Below are 17915 nucleotides of genomic sequence, written 5' to 3'. Positions count from 1 at the left end.
CCATGTGCCACACTGATTTCCTGCACCCATTAACTCGTCATTTAGCATTAGATATATCTCCTAATGCTGTCCCTCCCCCCTCCCCCAACCCCACAACAGTCCCCATAGTGTGGTGTTCCCCTTCCTGTGTCCATGAGTTCTCATTGTTCAATTCCCACCTATGAGTGAGAACATGCGGTGTTTGGTTTTTTGTCCTTGCGATAGTTTACTGAGAATGATGTTTTCCAGTTTCATCCATGTCCCTACAAAGGATATGAACTCATCCTTTTTTATGGCTGCATAGTATTCCATGGTGTATATGTGCCACATTTTCTTAATCCAGCCTATCGTTGTTGGACATTTGGGTTGGTTCCAACTCTTTGCTATTGTGAATAGTGCCGCAATAAACATACGTGTGCATGTGTCTTTATAGCAGCATGATTTATAGTCCTTTGGGTATATACCCAGTAATGGGATGGCTGGGTCAAATGGTATTTCTAGTTCTAGATCCCTGAGGAATCACCACACTGACTTCCACAATGGAATGGTTGAACTAGTTTACAGTCCCACCAACAGTGTAAAAGTGTTCCTATTTCTCCACATCCTCTCCAGCACCTGTTGTTTCCTGATTTTTTAATGATGGCCATTCTAATTGGTGTGAGATGGTATCTCACTGTGGTTTTGATTTGCATTTCTCTGATGGCCAGTGATGATGAGCATTTCTTCATGTGTTTTTTGGCTGCATAAATGTCTTCTTTTGAGAAGTGTCTGTTCATGTCCTTTGCCCACTTTTTGATGGGGTTGTTTTTTTCTTGTAAATGTTTGAGTTCATTGTAGATTCTGGATATTAGCCCTTTGTCAGATGAGTAGGTTGCAAAAATTTTCTCCCATTGTGTAGGTTGCCTGTTCACTCTGATGGTAGTTTCTTTTGCTGTGCAGGAGCTCTTTAGTTTAATTAGATCCCATTTGTCAATTTTGGCTTTTGTTGCCATTGCTTTTGGTGTTTTAGACATGAAGTCCTTGCCCACGCCTATGTCCTGAATGGTATTGCCTAGGTTTTCTTGTAGGATTTTAATGGTTTTAGGTCTAACATTTAAGTCTTTAATCCATCTTGAATTAATTTTTGTATAAGGTGTAAGGAAGGGATCCAGTTTCAGCTTTCTACATATGGCTAGCCAGTTTTCCCAGCACCATTTATTAAATAGGGAATCCTTTCCCCATTTCTTGTTTTTGTCAAAGATCAGATAGTTGTAGCTATGCGGCATCATTTCTGAGGGCTCTGTTCTGTTCCATTGATCTATGTCTCTGTTGTGGTACCAGTACCATGCTGTTTTGGTTACTGTAGCCTTGTAGTATAGTTTGAAGTCATGTAGGGTGATGCCTCCAGCTTTGTTCTTTTGGCTTAGGATTGACTTGGCGATGCGGGCTCTTTTTTGGTTCCATATGAACTTTAAAGTAGTTTTTTCCAATTCTGTGAAGAAAGTCATTGGTAGCTTGATGGGGATGGCATTGAATCTATAAATTACCTTGGGCAGTATGGCCATTTTCACGATATTGATTCTTCCAACCCATGAGCATGGAATGTTCTTCCATTTGTTTGTATCCTCTTTTATTTCATTGAGCAGTGGTTTGTAGTTCTCCTTGAAGAGGGCCTTTACATCCCTTGTAAGTTGGATTCCTAGGTATTTTATTCTCTTTGAAGCAATTGTGAATGGGAGTTCACTCATGATTTGGCTCTCTGTTTGTCTGTTATTGGTGTACAAGAATGCTTGTGATTTTTGTACATTGATTTTATATCCTGAGACTTTGCTGAAGTTGCTAATCAGCTTAAGGAGATTTTGGGCTGAGACGATGGGGTTTTCTAGATATACAATCATGTCATCTGCAAACAGGGACAGTTTGACTTCCTCTTTTCCTAATTGAATACCCTTTATTTCCTTCTCCTGCCTGATTGCTCTGGCCAGAACTTCCAGCACTATGTTGAATAGGAGCGGTGAGAGAGGGCATCCCTGTCTTGTGCGAGTTTTCAGAGGGAATGCTTCCAGTTTTTGCCCATTCAGTATGATATTGGCTGTGGGTTTGTCGTAGATAGCTCTTATTATTTTGAGATACGTCCCATCAATACCTAATTTATTGAGAGTTTTTAGCATGAAGGGTTGTTGAATTTTGTCAAAGGCCTTTTCTGCATCTATTGAGATAATCATGTGGTTTTTGTCTTTGGTTCTGTTTATATGCTGGATTACATTTATTGATTTGCGTATGTTGAACCAGCCTTGCATCCCAGGGATGAAGCCCACTTGATCATGGTGGATAAGCTTTTTGATGTGCTGCTGGATTCGGTTTGCCAGTATTTTATTGAGGATTTTTGCATCAATGTTCATCAAGGATATTGGTCTGAAATTCTCTTTTTTGGTTATGTCTCTGCCAGGCTTTGGTATCAGGATGATGCTGGCTTCATAAAATGTGTTAGGGAGGATTCCCTCTTTTTCTGTCGATTGGAATAGTTTCAGAAGGAATGGTACCAGTTCCTCCTTGTACCTCTGGTAGAATTCGGCTGTGAATCCATCAGGTCCTGGACTCTTTTTGGTTGGTAAGCTATTGATTATTGCCACAATTTCAGAACCTGTTATTGGTCTATTCAGAGATTCAACTTCTTCCTGATTTAGTCTTGGGAGGGTGTATTTGTCGAGGAATTTATCCATTTCTTCTAGATTTTCTAGTTTATTTGCATAGAGGTGTTTGTAGTATTCTCTGATGGTAGATTGTATTTCTGTGGGATGGGTGGTGATATCCCCTTTTTCATTTTTTATTGCGTCTATTTGATTCTTCTCTCTTTTCTTCTTTATTAGTCTTGCTAGTGGTCTATCAATTTTGTTGACCTTTTCAAAAAACCAGCTCCTGGATTCATTAATTGTTTGAAGGGTTTTTTGTGTCTCTATTTCCCTCAGTTCTGCTCTGATTTTAGTTATTTCTAGCCTTCTGCTAGCTTTTGAATGTGTTTGCTCTTGCTTTTCTAGTTCTTTTAATTGTGATGTTAGGGTGTCAATTTTGGATCTTTCCTGCTTTCTCTTGTGGGCATTTAGTGCTATAAATTTCCCTCTACACACTGCTTTGAATGTGTCCCAGAGATTCTGGTATGTTGTGTCTTTGTTCTCATTGGTTTCAAAGAACATCTTTATTTCTGCCTTCATTTCATTATGTACCGAATAGTCATTCAGGAGCAGGTTGTTCAGTTTCCATGTAGTTGAGCGGTTTTGAGTGAGTTTCTTAATCCTGAGTTCTAGTTTGATTGCACTGTGGTCTGAGAGACAGTTTGTTATAATTTCTGTTCTTTTACATTTGCTGAGGAGAGCTTTACTTCCAACTATGTGGTCAATTTTGGAATAGGTGTGGTTTGGTGCTGAAAAAAATGTATATTCTGTTGATTTGGGGTGGAGAGTTCTGTAGATGTCTATTAGGTCCACTTTGTGTAGAGCTGAGTTCAATTCCTGGATATCCTTGTTAACTTTCTGTCTCGTTGATCTGTCTAGTGTTGACAGTGGGGTGTTAAAATCTCCCATTATTATTGTGTGGGAGTTTAAGTCCCTTTGTAGGTCACTCAGGACTTGCTTTATGAATCTGGGTGCTCCTGTGTTGGGTGCATATATATTTAGGATAGTTAGCTCTTCTTGTTGAATTGATCCCTTTACCGTTATGTAATGGCCTTCTTTGTCTCTTTTGATCTTTGTTGGTTTAAAGTCTATTTTATCAGAGACTAGGATTGCAACCCCTGCCTTTTTTTGTTTTCCATTTGCTTGATAGATCTTCCTCCATCCCTTTATTTTGAGTCTATGTGTGTCTCTGCACGTGAGATGGGTTTCCTGAATACAGCACACTGATGGGTCCTGACTCCTTATCCAGTTTGCCAGTCTGTGTCTTTTGATTGGAGCATTTAGCCCATTTACATTTAACGTTAATATTGTTATGTGTGAATCTGATCCTGTCATTATGATGTTAGTTGGTTATTTTGCTCGTTAGTTGCTATAGTTTCTTCCTAGCCTCGATGGTCTTTACAATTTGGCATGTTTTTGCAGTGGCTGGAACCGGTTGTTCCTTTCCATGTTTAGTGCTTCCTTCAGGAGCTCTTTTAGGGCAGGCCTGGTGGTGACAAAATCACTCAGCGTTTGCTTGTCTGTAAAGTATTTTATTTCTCCTTCACTTATGAAGCTTAGTTTGGCGGGATAGCAAATTCTGGGTTGAAAATTCTTTTCTTTAAGAATGTTGAATATCGGCCCCCACTCTCTTCTGGCTTGTAGAGTTTCTGCCGAGAGATCAGCTGTTAGTCTGATGGGCTTCCCTTTGTGGGTAACCCGACCTTTCTCTCTGGCTGCCCTTAACATTTTTTCCTTCATTTCAACTTTGGTGAATCTGACAATTATGTGTCTTGGAGTTGCTCTTCTCGAGGAGTATCTTTGTGGCGTTCTCTGTATTTCCTGAATCTGAATGTTGGCCTGCCTTGCTAGATTGGGGAAGTTCTCCTGGATAATATCTTGCAGAGTGTTTTCCAACTTGGTTCCATTCTCCCCATCATTTTCAGGTACACCAATCAGACGTAGGTTTGGTCTTTTCACATAGTCCCAAATTTCTTGGAGGCTTTGTTCGTTTCTTTTTATTCTTTTTTCTCTAAACTTCCCTTCTCGCTTCATTTCATTCATTTCATCTTTCATCAGCGATACCCTTTCTTCCAGTTGATCGCATCTGCTACTGAGGCTTCTGCAATCTTCGCGTAGTTCTCAAAACTTGGCTTTCAGCTCCATCAGCTCCCTTTAAGCCCTTCTCTCCATTGGTTATTCTAGTTATCCATTCTTCTAATTTTTTTTCAAAGTTTTTAACTTCTTTGCTATTGTTTTGAATTTCCTCCCATAGCTCAGAGTCGTTTGATCGTCTGAAGCCTTCTTCTCTCAACTCATCAAAGTCATCCTCCATCCAGCTTTGTTCCGTTGCTGGTGAGGAACTGCGTTCCTTTGGAGGAGGAGAGGTGCTCTGCTTTTTAGAGTTTCCAGCTTTTCTGCTCTGTTTTTTCCCCATCTTTGTGGTTTTATCTACTTTTGGTCTTTGATGATGGTGATGCACAGATGGGTTTTTGGTGTGGATGTCCTTTCTGTTTGTTAGTTTTCCTTCTACCAGACAGGACCCTCAGCTGCAGGTCTGTTGGAGTTTACTAGAGGTCCACTCCAGACCCTGTTTGGCTGGGTGTCAGCAGCGGTGGCTGCAGAACAGCGGATTTTCGTGAGACCACAAATTCATCTGTCTGATAGTTCCTCTGGAAGTTTTGTCTCAGAGGAGTACCCGGTTGAATGAGGTGTCAGTCTGTCCCTACTGGGGGGGTGCTTCCCAGTTAGGCTGCTCAGGGGTGAGGGACCCACTTTAGGAGGCAGTCTGTCCATTCTCAGATCTCCAGCTGCGTGCTGGGAGAACCACTACTCTCTTCAAAGCTGTCAGTCAGACAGGGACATTTAAGTCTGTGGAGGTTCTTGCTGAGTTTTTGTTTGTCTGTGCCCTGCCCCCAGAGGTGGAGCCTACAGAGGCAGGCAGACCTCCTTGAGCTGTGGTGGGCTCCACCCAGTTCGAGCTTCCTGGCTGCTTTGTTTACCTAAGCAAGCCTGGGCAATGGCGGGCGCCCCTCCCCCAGCCTCGCTGCCACCTTGCAGCTTGATCTCAGACTGCTGTGCTAGCAATCAGTGAGACTCCGTGGGCATAGGACCTTCCGTGGGCATAGGACCCTCCGAGCCAGGTGCGGGACACAATCTCCTAGTGTGCCGTTTTCCAGGCCCGTTGGAAAAGCGCAGTATTGGGGTGGGACTGACCCGATATTCCAGGTGCCATCTGTTACCCCTTTCTTTGACTAGGAAAGGGAACTCCCTGACCCCTTGCGCTTTCCGAGTGAGGCAATGCCTTGCCCTGCTTCGGCTCGCGCACAGTGCGCTTCACCGACTGTCCTGCACCCACTGTTTGGCACTCCCTAGTGAGATGAAACCGGTACCTCAAGCAGAAATGCAGAAATCACCCGTCTTCTGTGTCACTCAGGCTGGGAGCTGGAGACCGGAGCTGTTCCTATTCGGCCATCTTGGCTCCCAATCGATGCTGTAGTTGATGAAGATTTAAAGGAGAAAATGAAAATCAAATATCATTTAGCACTCAAAAGGCCTACGTGTCATTTCTGACATTTTTCTGTTGGTGTGAAAATTTTTTTTCCTATAAAGTGATAATGAAGTTTTCTGATGGAAGTATTGTTTGCCTTTCTAATGTAGTAGCATAGTAGGGGTTTTTTTTTTTTTCTTTTTCTTTTTTTGAGACAGAGTCTCACTCTGTTGCCCAGGCTGGAGTGCAGTGGTGCAATCTCGGCTCACTGCAAGCTCCGCCTCCTGGGTTCCTGCCTCAGCCTCCTGAGTAGCTGGGACTATAGGCACACGTCACCACACCCGGCTAATTTTTTGTATTTTTAGTAGAGATGGGGTTTCACCGTCTTAGCCAGGATGGTCTTGATCTCCTGACCTCGTGATCTACCCACCTCGGCTTCCCAAAGTGCTGGGATTACAGGCATGAGCCACTGTGCCTGGCCTATTAGGGATTTTTTATTATAATTTATCTCCAAGATAAAAGCGATGACATTATATTGCGAAATAATTGAAAAATACAAGAGGAATAAAAATCATCCATGCTTTTGTTAGCCTATCACTGTCATTGAAATATTATGTTACATGGCAGTTTGCTTGCTGGTTGCTCTGTTAGGCAATGCTCTGGTGACATTCCTTTAGCTATTAATTGAGGAATGTAGAATGACAGAACGGTGTTTCTCCTCAATCATACTTGAAGGATATTTATTTTTATATTGAATTACATTTTATTAAATTTATAATGAGTTAATTCTGGGAAATAAAACACTGATTTAAGTCATTTTGGCTTTTAGTACTAAAGCATTTGACAATAAATGACTTCTTCAGAATATGGTATACCTTCTGAAAGCAATAAATGCATTTTAATGAATTGTAAGGAAACAGCTTTTTTTTTTTTTTTTTTTTTTTTTTTGAGATGGACTTTCGCTTTTGTTGCCTAGGCTGGAGTGCAATGGCGCAATCTCGGCTCACTGCAACCTCCGCCTCCCGGGTTCAAGCGATTCTCCTGCCTCCGCCTCCTGAGTTGCTGGGATTACAGGCATGCACCACCACGCCTGGCCAGTTTTGTATTTTTAGTAGAGACAGGGTTTCTCCATGTTGGTCAGGCTGATCTCGAACTCCCGACCTCAGGTGATCCGCCTGCCTCAGCCTCCGAAAGTACTGGAATTACAGGCGTCAGCCACCGCGCCTGGCCAACATTATTATTATTTTTTTTAAATCTAGAAAAATACACTTCTAAGAAAATTGATTAAAACCACACTTCTTCATTAGCCACTAAAATCACATTTATGTTCTCTTTGTTGCAGCTTCACTTAAGAAGAGGAAACTTCTTGGTGCTCAAAGCAAAGGAGCTGGGCCTTCCAATGTGAGTGTGGGGGGTGAGGCTTCTGGGGACTCACTGGGTACACCTGTCCACTTAAGGAAATCACATTTCACAGAGGCCTTGCCTCTTCATTTCAGTGGGACAGCTGCCATCGCTCCCATCATTGCTGCTGTCAAGGACGGGAAAAGCATCACTCATGAAGGAAGAGAGGTGAGATGCCTGGTTTTCTTGATGATTCAGCAGTTACACGTAGGGTCTGGAATGCTGGGCAGAGTTTGTCTTCTTCAGGCCCTACAGATAACCACTTTTGAAGGACATAGAACAGTTTGGACATCACTCAGCTAAGTGATAAAATGGCCTCTTTTATCTGTGTGTGTCCCGCGTGTCAACACGGCTGCGTTCCAGCATTTTTGTAGATTGCCCGTTTAGGATCTGGTCATCCTTCTCCTTGAAGGGTGCATGCTTTCCTTGGTACTTGAGCTCAGGACAGTGTCTAACAACAGACCCCATATGGATGGGCCTGGGGTTTATGGTGCAGAGGAATGCCACTGTATTCTTTGTCAAGGTATTTCCTCTGACTTCTAAGGACATTAGGACCAGTGGCCACAGACTGACGAAAACCTTAATGCCAAGCCTCCTTTCCTGGCCAGTGTAGGCCTGAAGTGCCTCAACCTGACAGTTACCTATTTAGGTATCCACAAAGAGACCAGAAGGGTGTTGATGGTGATGTATAAAGTTGGTTTTGTGCTTTGTTTACCTCTCAGCCCGCTGGATAGGATATGTCATGTTAGCAGTTGCCTTGAAGGCAGTTCAGTTTGATGGCTGAGCTGTGACCCCAGTGGGCGGGCTTATTTGATTTTGCAGATTTTGGCTGAAGAGCTGTGTACTCCTCCAGATCCTGGTGCTGTTTTTGTGGTGGTAGAATGTCCAGATGAAGGCTTCATTCAACCCATCTGTGAGAATGCCTCCTTTCAGAGGTAATGAGGGGTCTCTAGGGTGGGAGAAGTGAGAGCTGAAACCCAGCCCAGCATCGATATGGGCATCTTGTGGCAAGAGCTGTGTTTCTGGGAAGGCCCACTGTCTGGGTTTACAGTTCAGAGGCCAGGACTCCTACTTTAAGTCACTATTGGTAGTTGGTGGGCTCCGGTGTACACAGCCTCAAAGTGAAATTAGAAAAGATTGAAAACTAGAAACCACTGAGGACTAGAAATTCAACTAGAACTCTTACAGCTCTTATACCAGAAGAAATTCTAGAACTTTTTTGAATTCTAACTAATGCCCCAGATTATCATTTGGATTATTTTGAACTGAATTATTTTTCTTCCATTGCCTGCATTGAAACAAATGAGGTGGGTCAGAGTGTGTGAGACTGTCGTGGTCAAGAGTCTGTGTTATGGGATGGAATCACAGCTGGGGAATGTCTTTTGGGCCACTGCCACTCTGTGTTTGTCCTCCATCAGAGGTAACCAGTTTTGCCGTTCAGCTTTCATCCCAGGTGGAATCATCTTTGACCAACCTATCTGAGTTTGAATCTTTTCCCCCACTCTTAATGGTTTACCTGTATTTTTCCTGTTCCTAGTTTGTATCTGTCTGTATTTTTTCACTTGTTTTTTTCTACTTAACCACAACAAATCCTTTTGGGCTGCTGTACCCCTTCCGAGTGAGAGCGTTAGGAGTTGTTTCATGGTCCGCTTTATTCTCTGTGGGTGAATTTGGGTGCACTGGTAGCCCCAGCTTTGTATTTTAATCAAGTTTTGGGCAGCAGAGCCTCTTCAATGAATGAGGTGTCATTTGAGAGCCATGTGCAGATGTGTGATGATGCTGGGATAGATAAAAATAGCTACTGTGTATATTTCTTTTTAAAGGGAACTGGAGGGAAACACATCAGCATGTTAGTAAGTGATCTATTGTCCAGGTGGTAGAATTTCAGACGATTTTCATTTTTTGTGCCTGTGTCTCAGGTCCTCTGGAAGACAGACACCAGGGTGGCATTGGAGGTGCAAGAGGTTTATTCGAGGAAATGCCCGTGAGAGAGGAAGGAGAGAGGGAGCAGGAGGAGGCAGGGAGAGCCTGGGTCTGGCTTTGCAGGTTGGACCCGCATGAGTGGAGAGGGTAGGAAGGAAATGCAGTGCTGAGAAAGGATCAGCCAGGCTGACTGCAAGGCCCAGAGCAGAGCTTACCAGATAGAGGAACCCCATGTCCATTGGAAATGGCCCAGCACTGGGGTCTGCCGTGAGCAGCCTGCTGTGAGAGCATGGCCTGGGTGTGGCGGCTGTCAGCTCACTGCAGTGCTCACAGAGGGCCACACGACGCCCCTCCCTGGCTGCATGGTCCCTGTCTTTGTGTGTCCTGAGTCTGCATCACTTTGTAAAGCCCCACTCTTCTGCCCAGGTACCAAGGAAAGGCAGATGCCCCCGTGGCCTTGGTGGTTCACATGGCCCCAGAATCTGTGCTTGTGGACAGCCGGTACCAGCAGTGGATGGAGAGGTATGGAGCCCAGCCCAGCGGCACTTGGGATAACTCTTCTGGGCAGTGGTGGATTCCCCTCTCCTCCCCTCTTGCTCTTTCCAGCGCTACCTACCCTTCTGCGCCTGCCTAAACTTTCTGTGGGATTCCTGCCTTCCCAGAATTCTAGGCGTCCCAGATCTGTGCTACACTTGTGAATAAAATGCACCGCTAGGTGGTGCAGTGTCCACACGATTCCATTTATTTTACACCCTCCACATTCTTCAGGGTGTCTGAACAAATACTGCCGTTTGGTTGAGGATTCCACAAGTGAATCCCAAAGAAGAGATTGCAGCTATAAAATGATAGCTTCCATTTACTGAATGCCCACTTTGTGGGAGGCAGTGTGTGAAATACCCTTCATTTCACTTCATTTCCTCTAGGGTTGTCGCCAGCAGCCCTGGGAGGTAGATGTTTAGTCACTGGAAGGAGAGGGAGCTTTACTTCTTCCTCGGGGCATCGCTGGCCAGGGCCAGGTGAAGGAGTATGAGTTGAGCTCGGGTGCGGGGTGACCTTTTTGGCCCCTGCCTGTGTCTCCCCACATGCCCCTTTACCCGCCCCTCGCTCCATGGCCTGCTCTCCTGCTGTCTCTTTCATTCCTCAGGGTTTGAGTCCCCTATTTGTATGCCCTGGACATCTTTTTCTTGTGTTTCCTCTCACTCTTCCCAGCACACCTGAAAGGCAGCTGAGCCAGGGGACACCGGGCTTTGAGACAGCAGGAGTGGGACCACGTTTGACCATGTAGTAACTGCTTGGGGCAAGTCACTGAACTGTTTGAACACGTCATCCTCATTACCACTCCTGAGCTCAGCACTCCTCCTCAGGGGGAACTGCCTCCTAACAGATGCTGCAAATGCCGGGTCTGTTTCTTCACAGGTTTGGGCCTGACACCCAGCACTTGGTCCTGAATGAGAACTGTGCCTCAGTTCACAACCTTCGCAGCCACAAGATTCAAACCCAGCTCAACCTCATCCACCCGGACATCTTCCCCCTGCTCACCAGTTTTCCCTGTAAGGTAGTGTCTCAGACCGGCCCCTTATCAGCCCAGCTCTCGCCCCCTCTCTTTCTCTCCATGAATGTGTTTTGTCTCTTTCAGGAGGGCCCCACCCTCAGCGTGCCCATGGTTCAGGGTGAATGCCTCCTCAAGTACCAGCTCCGTCCCAGGAGGGAGTGGCAGAGGTCTGTGCCATCTTGAACTAATGGAATCGTCTCAGTCGAGTTGGGAAACATTTCTGTAAATAGCCACGTAGTAAATGTTTCAGGAGGCTCTCCAGACCATGTGGTCTCCGTTGTAACTATTCAACTCCGCTTTGAGCGCAAGAGAGCCACGGACAATAAGCTAATGAATGGGCTTGGCTGTGTGCCAATGTGAATTTATTTAGAAAAGCAGCCTACTCCAGGCTGGGTTGAGGTGGGCGGATTGGGGCCAGTAGTTCTCCTTTTCTAAAATTGCCTTGCATGGGAATAGCACTGATAGAGCTCATATGTTTCACAGTATAGAAAACAGGAAATGTATGATGAACAGAGTCACCTATAATCCTGTTGCCCAGAGATAATGATTGATAACATTTTGTGTTTCTTGATTTGTGTATGTGGGTTTATATTGTCAGTCTTTTCCTGTATCACTAAATAGTCTTAAGTAACAAGATTTTTATTGGTATTCCAAATAGGGATGTTTACTCATTTGGGATGTTTCCAGTTTTTTGCTGTTCTAATGAATAAAACGATAAATGTCTTACATATAAATCTTTGATGGGAACTCTGTGCCTTTCAAGTCATTCCTAAATGTGGGATTACTGGCCCAGAGTGTGACACTTGTTAAGGTACTTGATAAATGTAAAATGCCATCTTGAAAGCCTCTTACAGTACAATCCAACCAGGAAAGTGAACAGCCTTACTGCCCCACATCTTTATTTTATTTAATTTATTTATTTATTTATTTTTGAGACGGAGTTTTGCTCTTGTTGCCCAGGCTGGAGTGCAATGGCGTGATCTCAGCTCACTGCAACCTCCGCCTCCCAGGTTCAAGCATTTCTCCTGCCCCAGCCTCCCGAATAGCTGGAATTACAGGCGCCTGCTACCACGCCCGGCTAATTTTTTGTAATTTTAGCAGAGACCAGTTTCACCATGTTGGCCAGGCTGGTCTCGAACTGCTGACCTCAGGTGATCCACCCACCTCAGCCTTCCAAAGTGTTGGGATTACAGGCGTGAGCCCCGCCCGGCCTGTTTTAATTTTTAAAGATCTGAACCTTGATTTTAAGTTTTCTGCCCACTCCACAGTGTTTGTATTAGAATAGAGCATGTGCTGGATTATGACTGGAGGATGCTGTGTGCTGTTGAGGTTGGGTAGTTGGGGCCCTTTAAGAGACTATACTAGCAAGACTCGGGCCCACAGGCAACATCATGGGGTTGAAGAACCTGGTGTCCGTTTGTCGGCATCTGCACAGCCTCTTAACACACAGCAGTGATACACAGCCCTAGCCGACATTCAGATTTACCTTGTGCTTGTGAAAAATACTGCATAGGGCCTGCCCCAGACCTAGTGAATTAGAATCTTGAGAGTTAGGCTTGGGACTCACAAGCTCCCAGATGATTTTAATGCTCTGCGAGGTTGAAGAGCCGCCTGTCCAAGGAGTTGTCCCTCCGTGTGATCTGGGGCTTGCTAGGAAAGTGAGATTCTCAGGCCTCACTGCAGAGCTGCTGAATTGGCTTCTGCGTTTTGCCAAGGTTCCTGGGTGTGAACATGAGTTTCAGAGTCACTCCTCTAGGGGCCCTGCTTCTCAGCTCAGACCATTGACCCCCTCAGAGGACATTTGGCAATGTCTGGAAACATTCTTGGTTGTCACAGCCTAGGAGGTGGGTAGTGGGTGCTGCTAGTGGGTAGAGGTCAGAGGTACTGCACCAGGACAGCAGCACTGGCCACAGAAAAAAACCATCTTGCCCTGAGCATCAGTAGTGCCCCGTTGACTGGCCCTGAGGCAGAGCGATGCAGCATCCAAAAGGCGGTGGAGCAGAACTGCCCCAGATCCTAGTCACTTAACCTTCAGTGTTGATCTGAAGGAACTTCCTGCAGATTGTCCCCCTGAATTTATTCTGGACATCCACATTGGGGTCTGCGGAGGCCATGTACCCTGTCTGTCACCTGAGATACTTCTCTCTCTCCCTGCAGGGATGCCATTATTACTTGCAATCCTGAGGAATTCATAGACGAGGCGCTGCAGCTTCCCAACTTCGAGCAGAGTGTGCAGGAGTACAGGAGGAGTGCGCAGGACGGCCCAGCCCCAGCAGGTGAGTGGGAGCCTGCAGAGCAGGCTTTCTTTGCTGGGCTGTGCCCCCTGCTGCTGTTTTCATAGCATTAAGTGGAGTGCTGGTAGGGCGCATTCTAACCTGGCTTTTCAGTCTAATCTAGGGCTTCTCTACTTCAGCTCTACGTTAGAATTATAGTCATTGGAGGAGGGGGCTTTAGGGAGTTTAAGAATCCCAATTCCTGGCTGGGCGCGTGGCTCACGCCTGTAATCCCAGCACTTTGGGAGGCCGAGGCGGGCGGATCACGAGGTCACAAGATCAAGACCATCCTGGCTAACATGGTGAAACCCCGTCTCTACTAAAAATACAAAAATTAGCCGGCCGTGGTGGCAGGCACCTGTAGTCCCAGCTACTCGGGAGGCTGAGGCAGGAGAATGGCGTGAACCTGGGAGGCGGAGCTTGCAGTGAGCCGAGGTCGTGCCACTGCACTCCAGCCTGGGCAACAGAGCGAGACTCTGTCTCACAAAAAGAAAGAATCCCAATTCCTGTGCCCCATCCCACCCAATCAGAGCATTTGGCGATGGCACCCAGGCATTCTTGGCAAGGCACGCACTGAGTGAAATGGTTTAGTGAACGCCTGTGGAAAGAGCTTTGAGCAGGGACTTGGCTGACAGGGATCTAGTCCTGGCTTTGCGGATGCACAACCATGGAGGATCTTGGCCACGTGACTCAACTGAGGCTGAGGGCCGGGCACAGGCTTTGGAACCGTCGGGTCTCCCTGGATTTGAATCCTGACCCTGCCTCTTACCATCTTCACTGGAGACCTGGGCCTCTGAGCCTGTTTCCTCCTTGGGAAGCAGAGCATTTCCTACCTTGTAGGGCTAGGAGGATGCGACCAAAGTGCATGGTCTTGCAGTAAGAGCTGGATGCAAGGCACACACTGTTCTCTTGAAATAAATGACAGTTCCCAGCATAAAGAAACGTCATTTTTTAAATGTAAAAGAATTACAGCCATTCTTTTGAAGAAAGGACTGGAGAATTTATTTGTTGTTCTTCTTAGCCCTTTGGTGACAAATAGCCTGTTCCACACTGGTGTGAAGTCCTTTGTTTTAGGGCGGTTGCCAGGGGCCTGCCAGTCCCCCTCCTGGGAAGCTGGATAGAACTGTGTTGCTTACCCATCTGTCTTAGTCTGTTTTTTGTTATTATAAAAGAATATGTGAGACTGGGTACTTTATCAAGAAAAGAGGTTTATTTAGTTAACAGTTCTGCGGGCTGAGAATTGAAGGTCATAGCCCTAGCTTCCAGTGAAGGCTTTCATGCTGCACCATAACATGGCAGAGGAGCGCAAGTAGGAAGTGGACGCTTGTGAAGACGGGAAAACCTGAGCTGCACCATGGCTTTATAACAACCCCCTCTCCTGGGAACAAATCCATTCCCTTGAGAAGTAATGCAGTCTCCTGAGAGCCAGTACTTACTACTGCAGCTCCAAGCCACTCAGGAGGATCCGTCCCCGTAGCCCAAATGCCTTCCGCTAGGCCCCGCCTCCCAAAACCGCCATACTAGGGAGCACGTTTCCACATGAGGTTTGGGGACAAACCAATGATATTCAAATCATTGCATCTTCTCATGGCTGCATGCTGGCTCACTTTTGACCCAAAGGAATGGATTGTTTCACATGGATTTTTTCACAGAGAAAAGAAGTCAGTACCCAGAAATCATCTTCCTTGGAACGGGGTCTGCCATCCCGATGAAGACTCGAAATGTCAGTGCTACACTTGTCAACATAAGGTATGCTGCTTTCCCAGGAAGCGTCCTTCCATCAAGGGCATGTTTACTTTTTAAACAAAAGTCTTGCTGTACTCACCAGTCGATTTGAAATGCAGCGGTATCAAGCCCTGTCACTTACTTGTCATGTCGACTGGAATGTCCAGGAGAGGAGCGTGGCCTTACTGCATTTTATAGCCTCAGTAGCAAACTTTTACCCTGGGAATCATCAAAATTCATCCCATGATGTCTTTTAATAAACAGCTGATTTTACTGTGTGAAGTACACCTAGCTAAGAAATTAGCTCGTTTAATTTTTACATTAATCCTATGAAGTGGTGAGTAACTACCCATTTTGTTGATGGGTGAACCGATACTCAGAGAGGCGACTTGCTGTGGTTCCTATAGCTGGTAAGTGGGTCATCTGAAGTTTGAGCGGGGACTTGGGGTCTTGATTGCTACGTGGTATTGTCCCCCAGCTATTTGTTGCTAGTATGTTAAAAAGCTTTAGGGTTTTGCACATTTGTGTTCAGCCCCTTTATTGGATTCCCCTTGACATGCTTTTTAGTTGATTCTCTTGGGTTTGCCTGGGGTCATCAGCAGAGAGATTAGTCAAATGCGTTGTGAAATGTACATGTTATCTCTGCAGTGAAGAAAGTAAGATTGTGAATTACCAGGTTTGTTTTTAAATTTTGCTTTGTCATCTTAGTTGCTAATGGTGGATGATAAACAACCAAATAGTGCATTAAATATATACAGCAGTGACGAGATGCGCCCTGACATCAGAAATATACAATTTGGGGTGTGTTTCTCTATGGATGAGGACATGCAATAAAGCAGCTTGGAATAAGCCAGCCTCTCCCGGGGGCTGAGATCCTGGGGGAAGAAGGGCTTTTTGAGTTGCTGACCTGACACCCTGCGAGTGGCTTTTGAACCAGCTGAAGCTAATGGGAAGGTGCTGTTGCCACCTTGCCTCCTGACTCCTTTTTCCCCCAGAAGGTAATATCTTAGCACCGAGGCTTCTCTCTGCAAAATGGGTGCAGCCCTCTCAGTCTTCGTGGCTCCTCCCAGAGAGGGAAGGAGGCCAGAGCGGGTCAGCACTCTCTCTCCCTTGGGGCAGAGCTTCTGAAATGGACTGCACAGCAGAATAGCCCAATAAGCTTATCAGAATCCCGGCTTCCAGAGCCCTACCTAAAACCAAGTCAGAAACCCCGAGTGACACGTGGGAGTCTGCATTAACTAGCTCCCTGAATGAAGCACCTGCAGCCCGCCCTGCACCAGGTGTCTTTGAGGACATGAGCTGAGGAAACCCCAACTGCTTGCAAAGGGGGAAAAGTCCGATGGCAGCTGGACCTAGAAAGAGTCTCGTATGGCCCAGTGCCTGTCCTGGTATTCTCAACAGAGGCTGTGGCCACAGTCAATCTGCGTAGTCAGATTCATTGTTAGGACTAAATGCTTTAAGCCTCCTATAAACTTTTTTTTTTTTTTTTGATGCCCAGCCTTTGTGTAAGTCTACTTGAAAGGGTTTCAGGGTTCCATGGATACTTCTTTGCTATAAAGAGGATGACACATGTAAAATTACCTTTATGGTTAAATGAATTGGCTTTTATATTAGCTCCTCAAAGCAAAGCACGAGAGACAGAAATTTCTGCAGTTGCTTCCTGGTCTTGTCCAAAGCAGACATCAGCCTCTGAACCATCAGCAGCTTCCCAGTGGCAGTGACTCTCTTCTTCGTCTCTTCTGTAGCCCCGACACGTCTCTGCTACTGGACTGTGGTGAGGGCACGTTTGGGCAGCTGTTCCGTCATTATGGAGACCAGGTGGACAGGGTCCTGGGCACCCTGGCTGCTGTGTTTGTGTCCCACCTGCACGCAGATCACCACACGGTGAGTGTTGGGCTGGACCACAAAGCTGGGGGCTGGACCACAAAGCTGGAGCCTGGAGGAGGCACTGCCACGCTGAGTTGGCCCTTTGGCCGCGTCTTTTCCTCCACTTCCAAACTTGCCCAGAGCTTTTGTTACTCATCTCTAGCTAGGAAATGGTCTTTTACAAAACTCAACATAGTCGTCCTGTGCAACAAGAATGTCTTCTCTTTCTGTTTAGTTCCTTTCCTGCAGCAGGACAGGTTTGAGTTTACCCAGGCTTCTTTGAATCTTGAATCTCACACGGCCTGCTCAGAGGAAGCTTTGGCCAGATGCAGGAGGTGTGGCTGTGAGACCCTCACCTTGGTCTCCTGGGGTGCCGGGCCCTGGGCCATTGCCCTCTTCCCAACACGGGTCACGTTGCTTTCTGCCTGTGACATTTCAGGGTCATGGCGCAGGGGGCTTAGCATGTGCCACCCCTACTGCAGCTGTGTTAGAGGCTGGTGGGTGACATAGGGCTGGCAGCTCCTGCAAGAGCGAGGACTCCAGACCCTAACCCGAAGGAGAAGATCGCCCTGGGGCCTGGCTAATGCATGTCTCCTGTTTCCTTGCCAGGGCTTGCTAAATATCTTGCTGCAGAGAGAACGAGCCTTGGTAAGTGTGGCACTTGATTGACGTTTTGCATTTCAGTGGTTTACACGTCATCCGCTATGCCTGCTGGCACTCCAGTTTTTATTGAGATGTTCCGTCATTGAGTCGGCACTTGGATTTTTTGTTTCAGGCGTCTTTGGGAAAGCCACTTCACCCTTTGCTGGTGGTTGCCCCCAACCAGCTCAAAGCCTGGCTCCAGCAGTACCACAACCAGTGCCAAGAGGTCCTGCACCACATCAGGTGAGCATCCAGGGCAGCCTGGCCCCCTGGGCTGTTGCTTGCTGCCACCTCCTTCAGAAGCTCAAGGTTGACACTGGGGTAGTTACCAATATCCCCCAGCAGCCTTGCCCTTGACATGGTCCCAGATGGCAGAAGCAGGGGGAGAAGTGCTTTGGCTGAAGGACAGAAACCATTAGATAGTTCCCATGTAA

The 17915-nt window shown here is 46.3% G+C and overlaps 1 protein-coding gene across 8 annotated transcripts in view; it reads left to right on the top strand.

Annotated features, from left to right (window-relative positions):
• Positions 1–17915, top strand: part of ELAC2 (elaC ribonuclease Z 2) — a 70590-nt gene that overhangs the window by 10738 nt on the left and 41937 nt on the right. For 7 of the 8 annotated variants that reach the window (XM_058431877.1, XM_032139105.2, XM_058431879.1 and 4 more), the window contains exons 9-19: positions 7442–7500; positions 7596–7668; positions 8323–8435; positions 9850–9945; positions 10840–10978; positions 11060–11142; positions 13133–13251; positions 14901–14997; positions 16719–16857; positions 17449–17487; positions 17615–17724. In XM_058431877.1, coding sequence (XP_058287860.1) covers positions 7442–7500; positions 7596–7668; positions 8323–8435; positions 9850–9945; positions 10840–10978; positions 11060–11142; positions 13133–13251; positions 14901–14997; positions 16719–16857; positions 17449–17487; positions 17615–17724 — 1067 coding nt within the window. The remainder of the gene's footprint in view (positions 1–7441; positions 7501–7595; positions 7669–8322; positions 8436–9849; positions 9946–10839; positions 10979–11059; positions 11143–13132; positions 13252–14900; positions 14998–16718; positions 16858–17448; positions 17488–17614; positions 17725–17915) is intronic. The other variant, XM_058431875.1, reaches the window with a different exon arrangement.

Source organism: Hylobates moloch, unplaced genomic scaffold (assembly GCF_009828535.3).
Source record: "Hylobates moloch isolate HMO894 unplaced genomic scaffold, HMol_V3 SCAFFOLD_19, whole genome shotgun sequence".
NCBI classification, from domain to species: Eukaryota; Metazoa; Chordata; class Mammalia; order Primates; family Hylobatidae; genus Hylobates; species Hylobates moloch.
The sequence above is the reverse complement of the archived record's forward strand: the minus strand, read 5'-3'. Positions and strand labels throughout refer to the sequence as shown.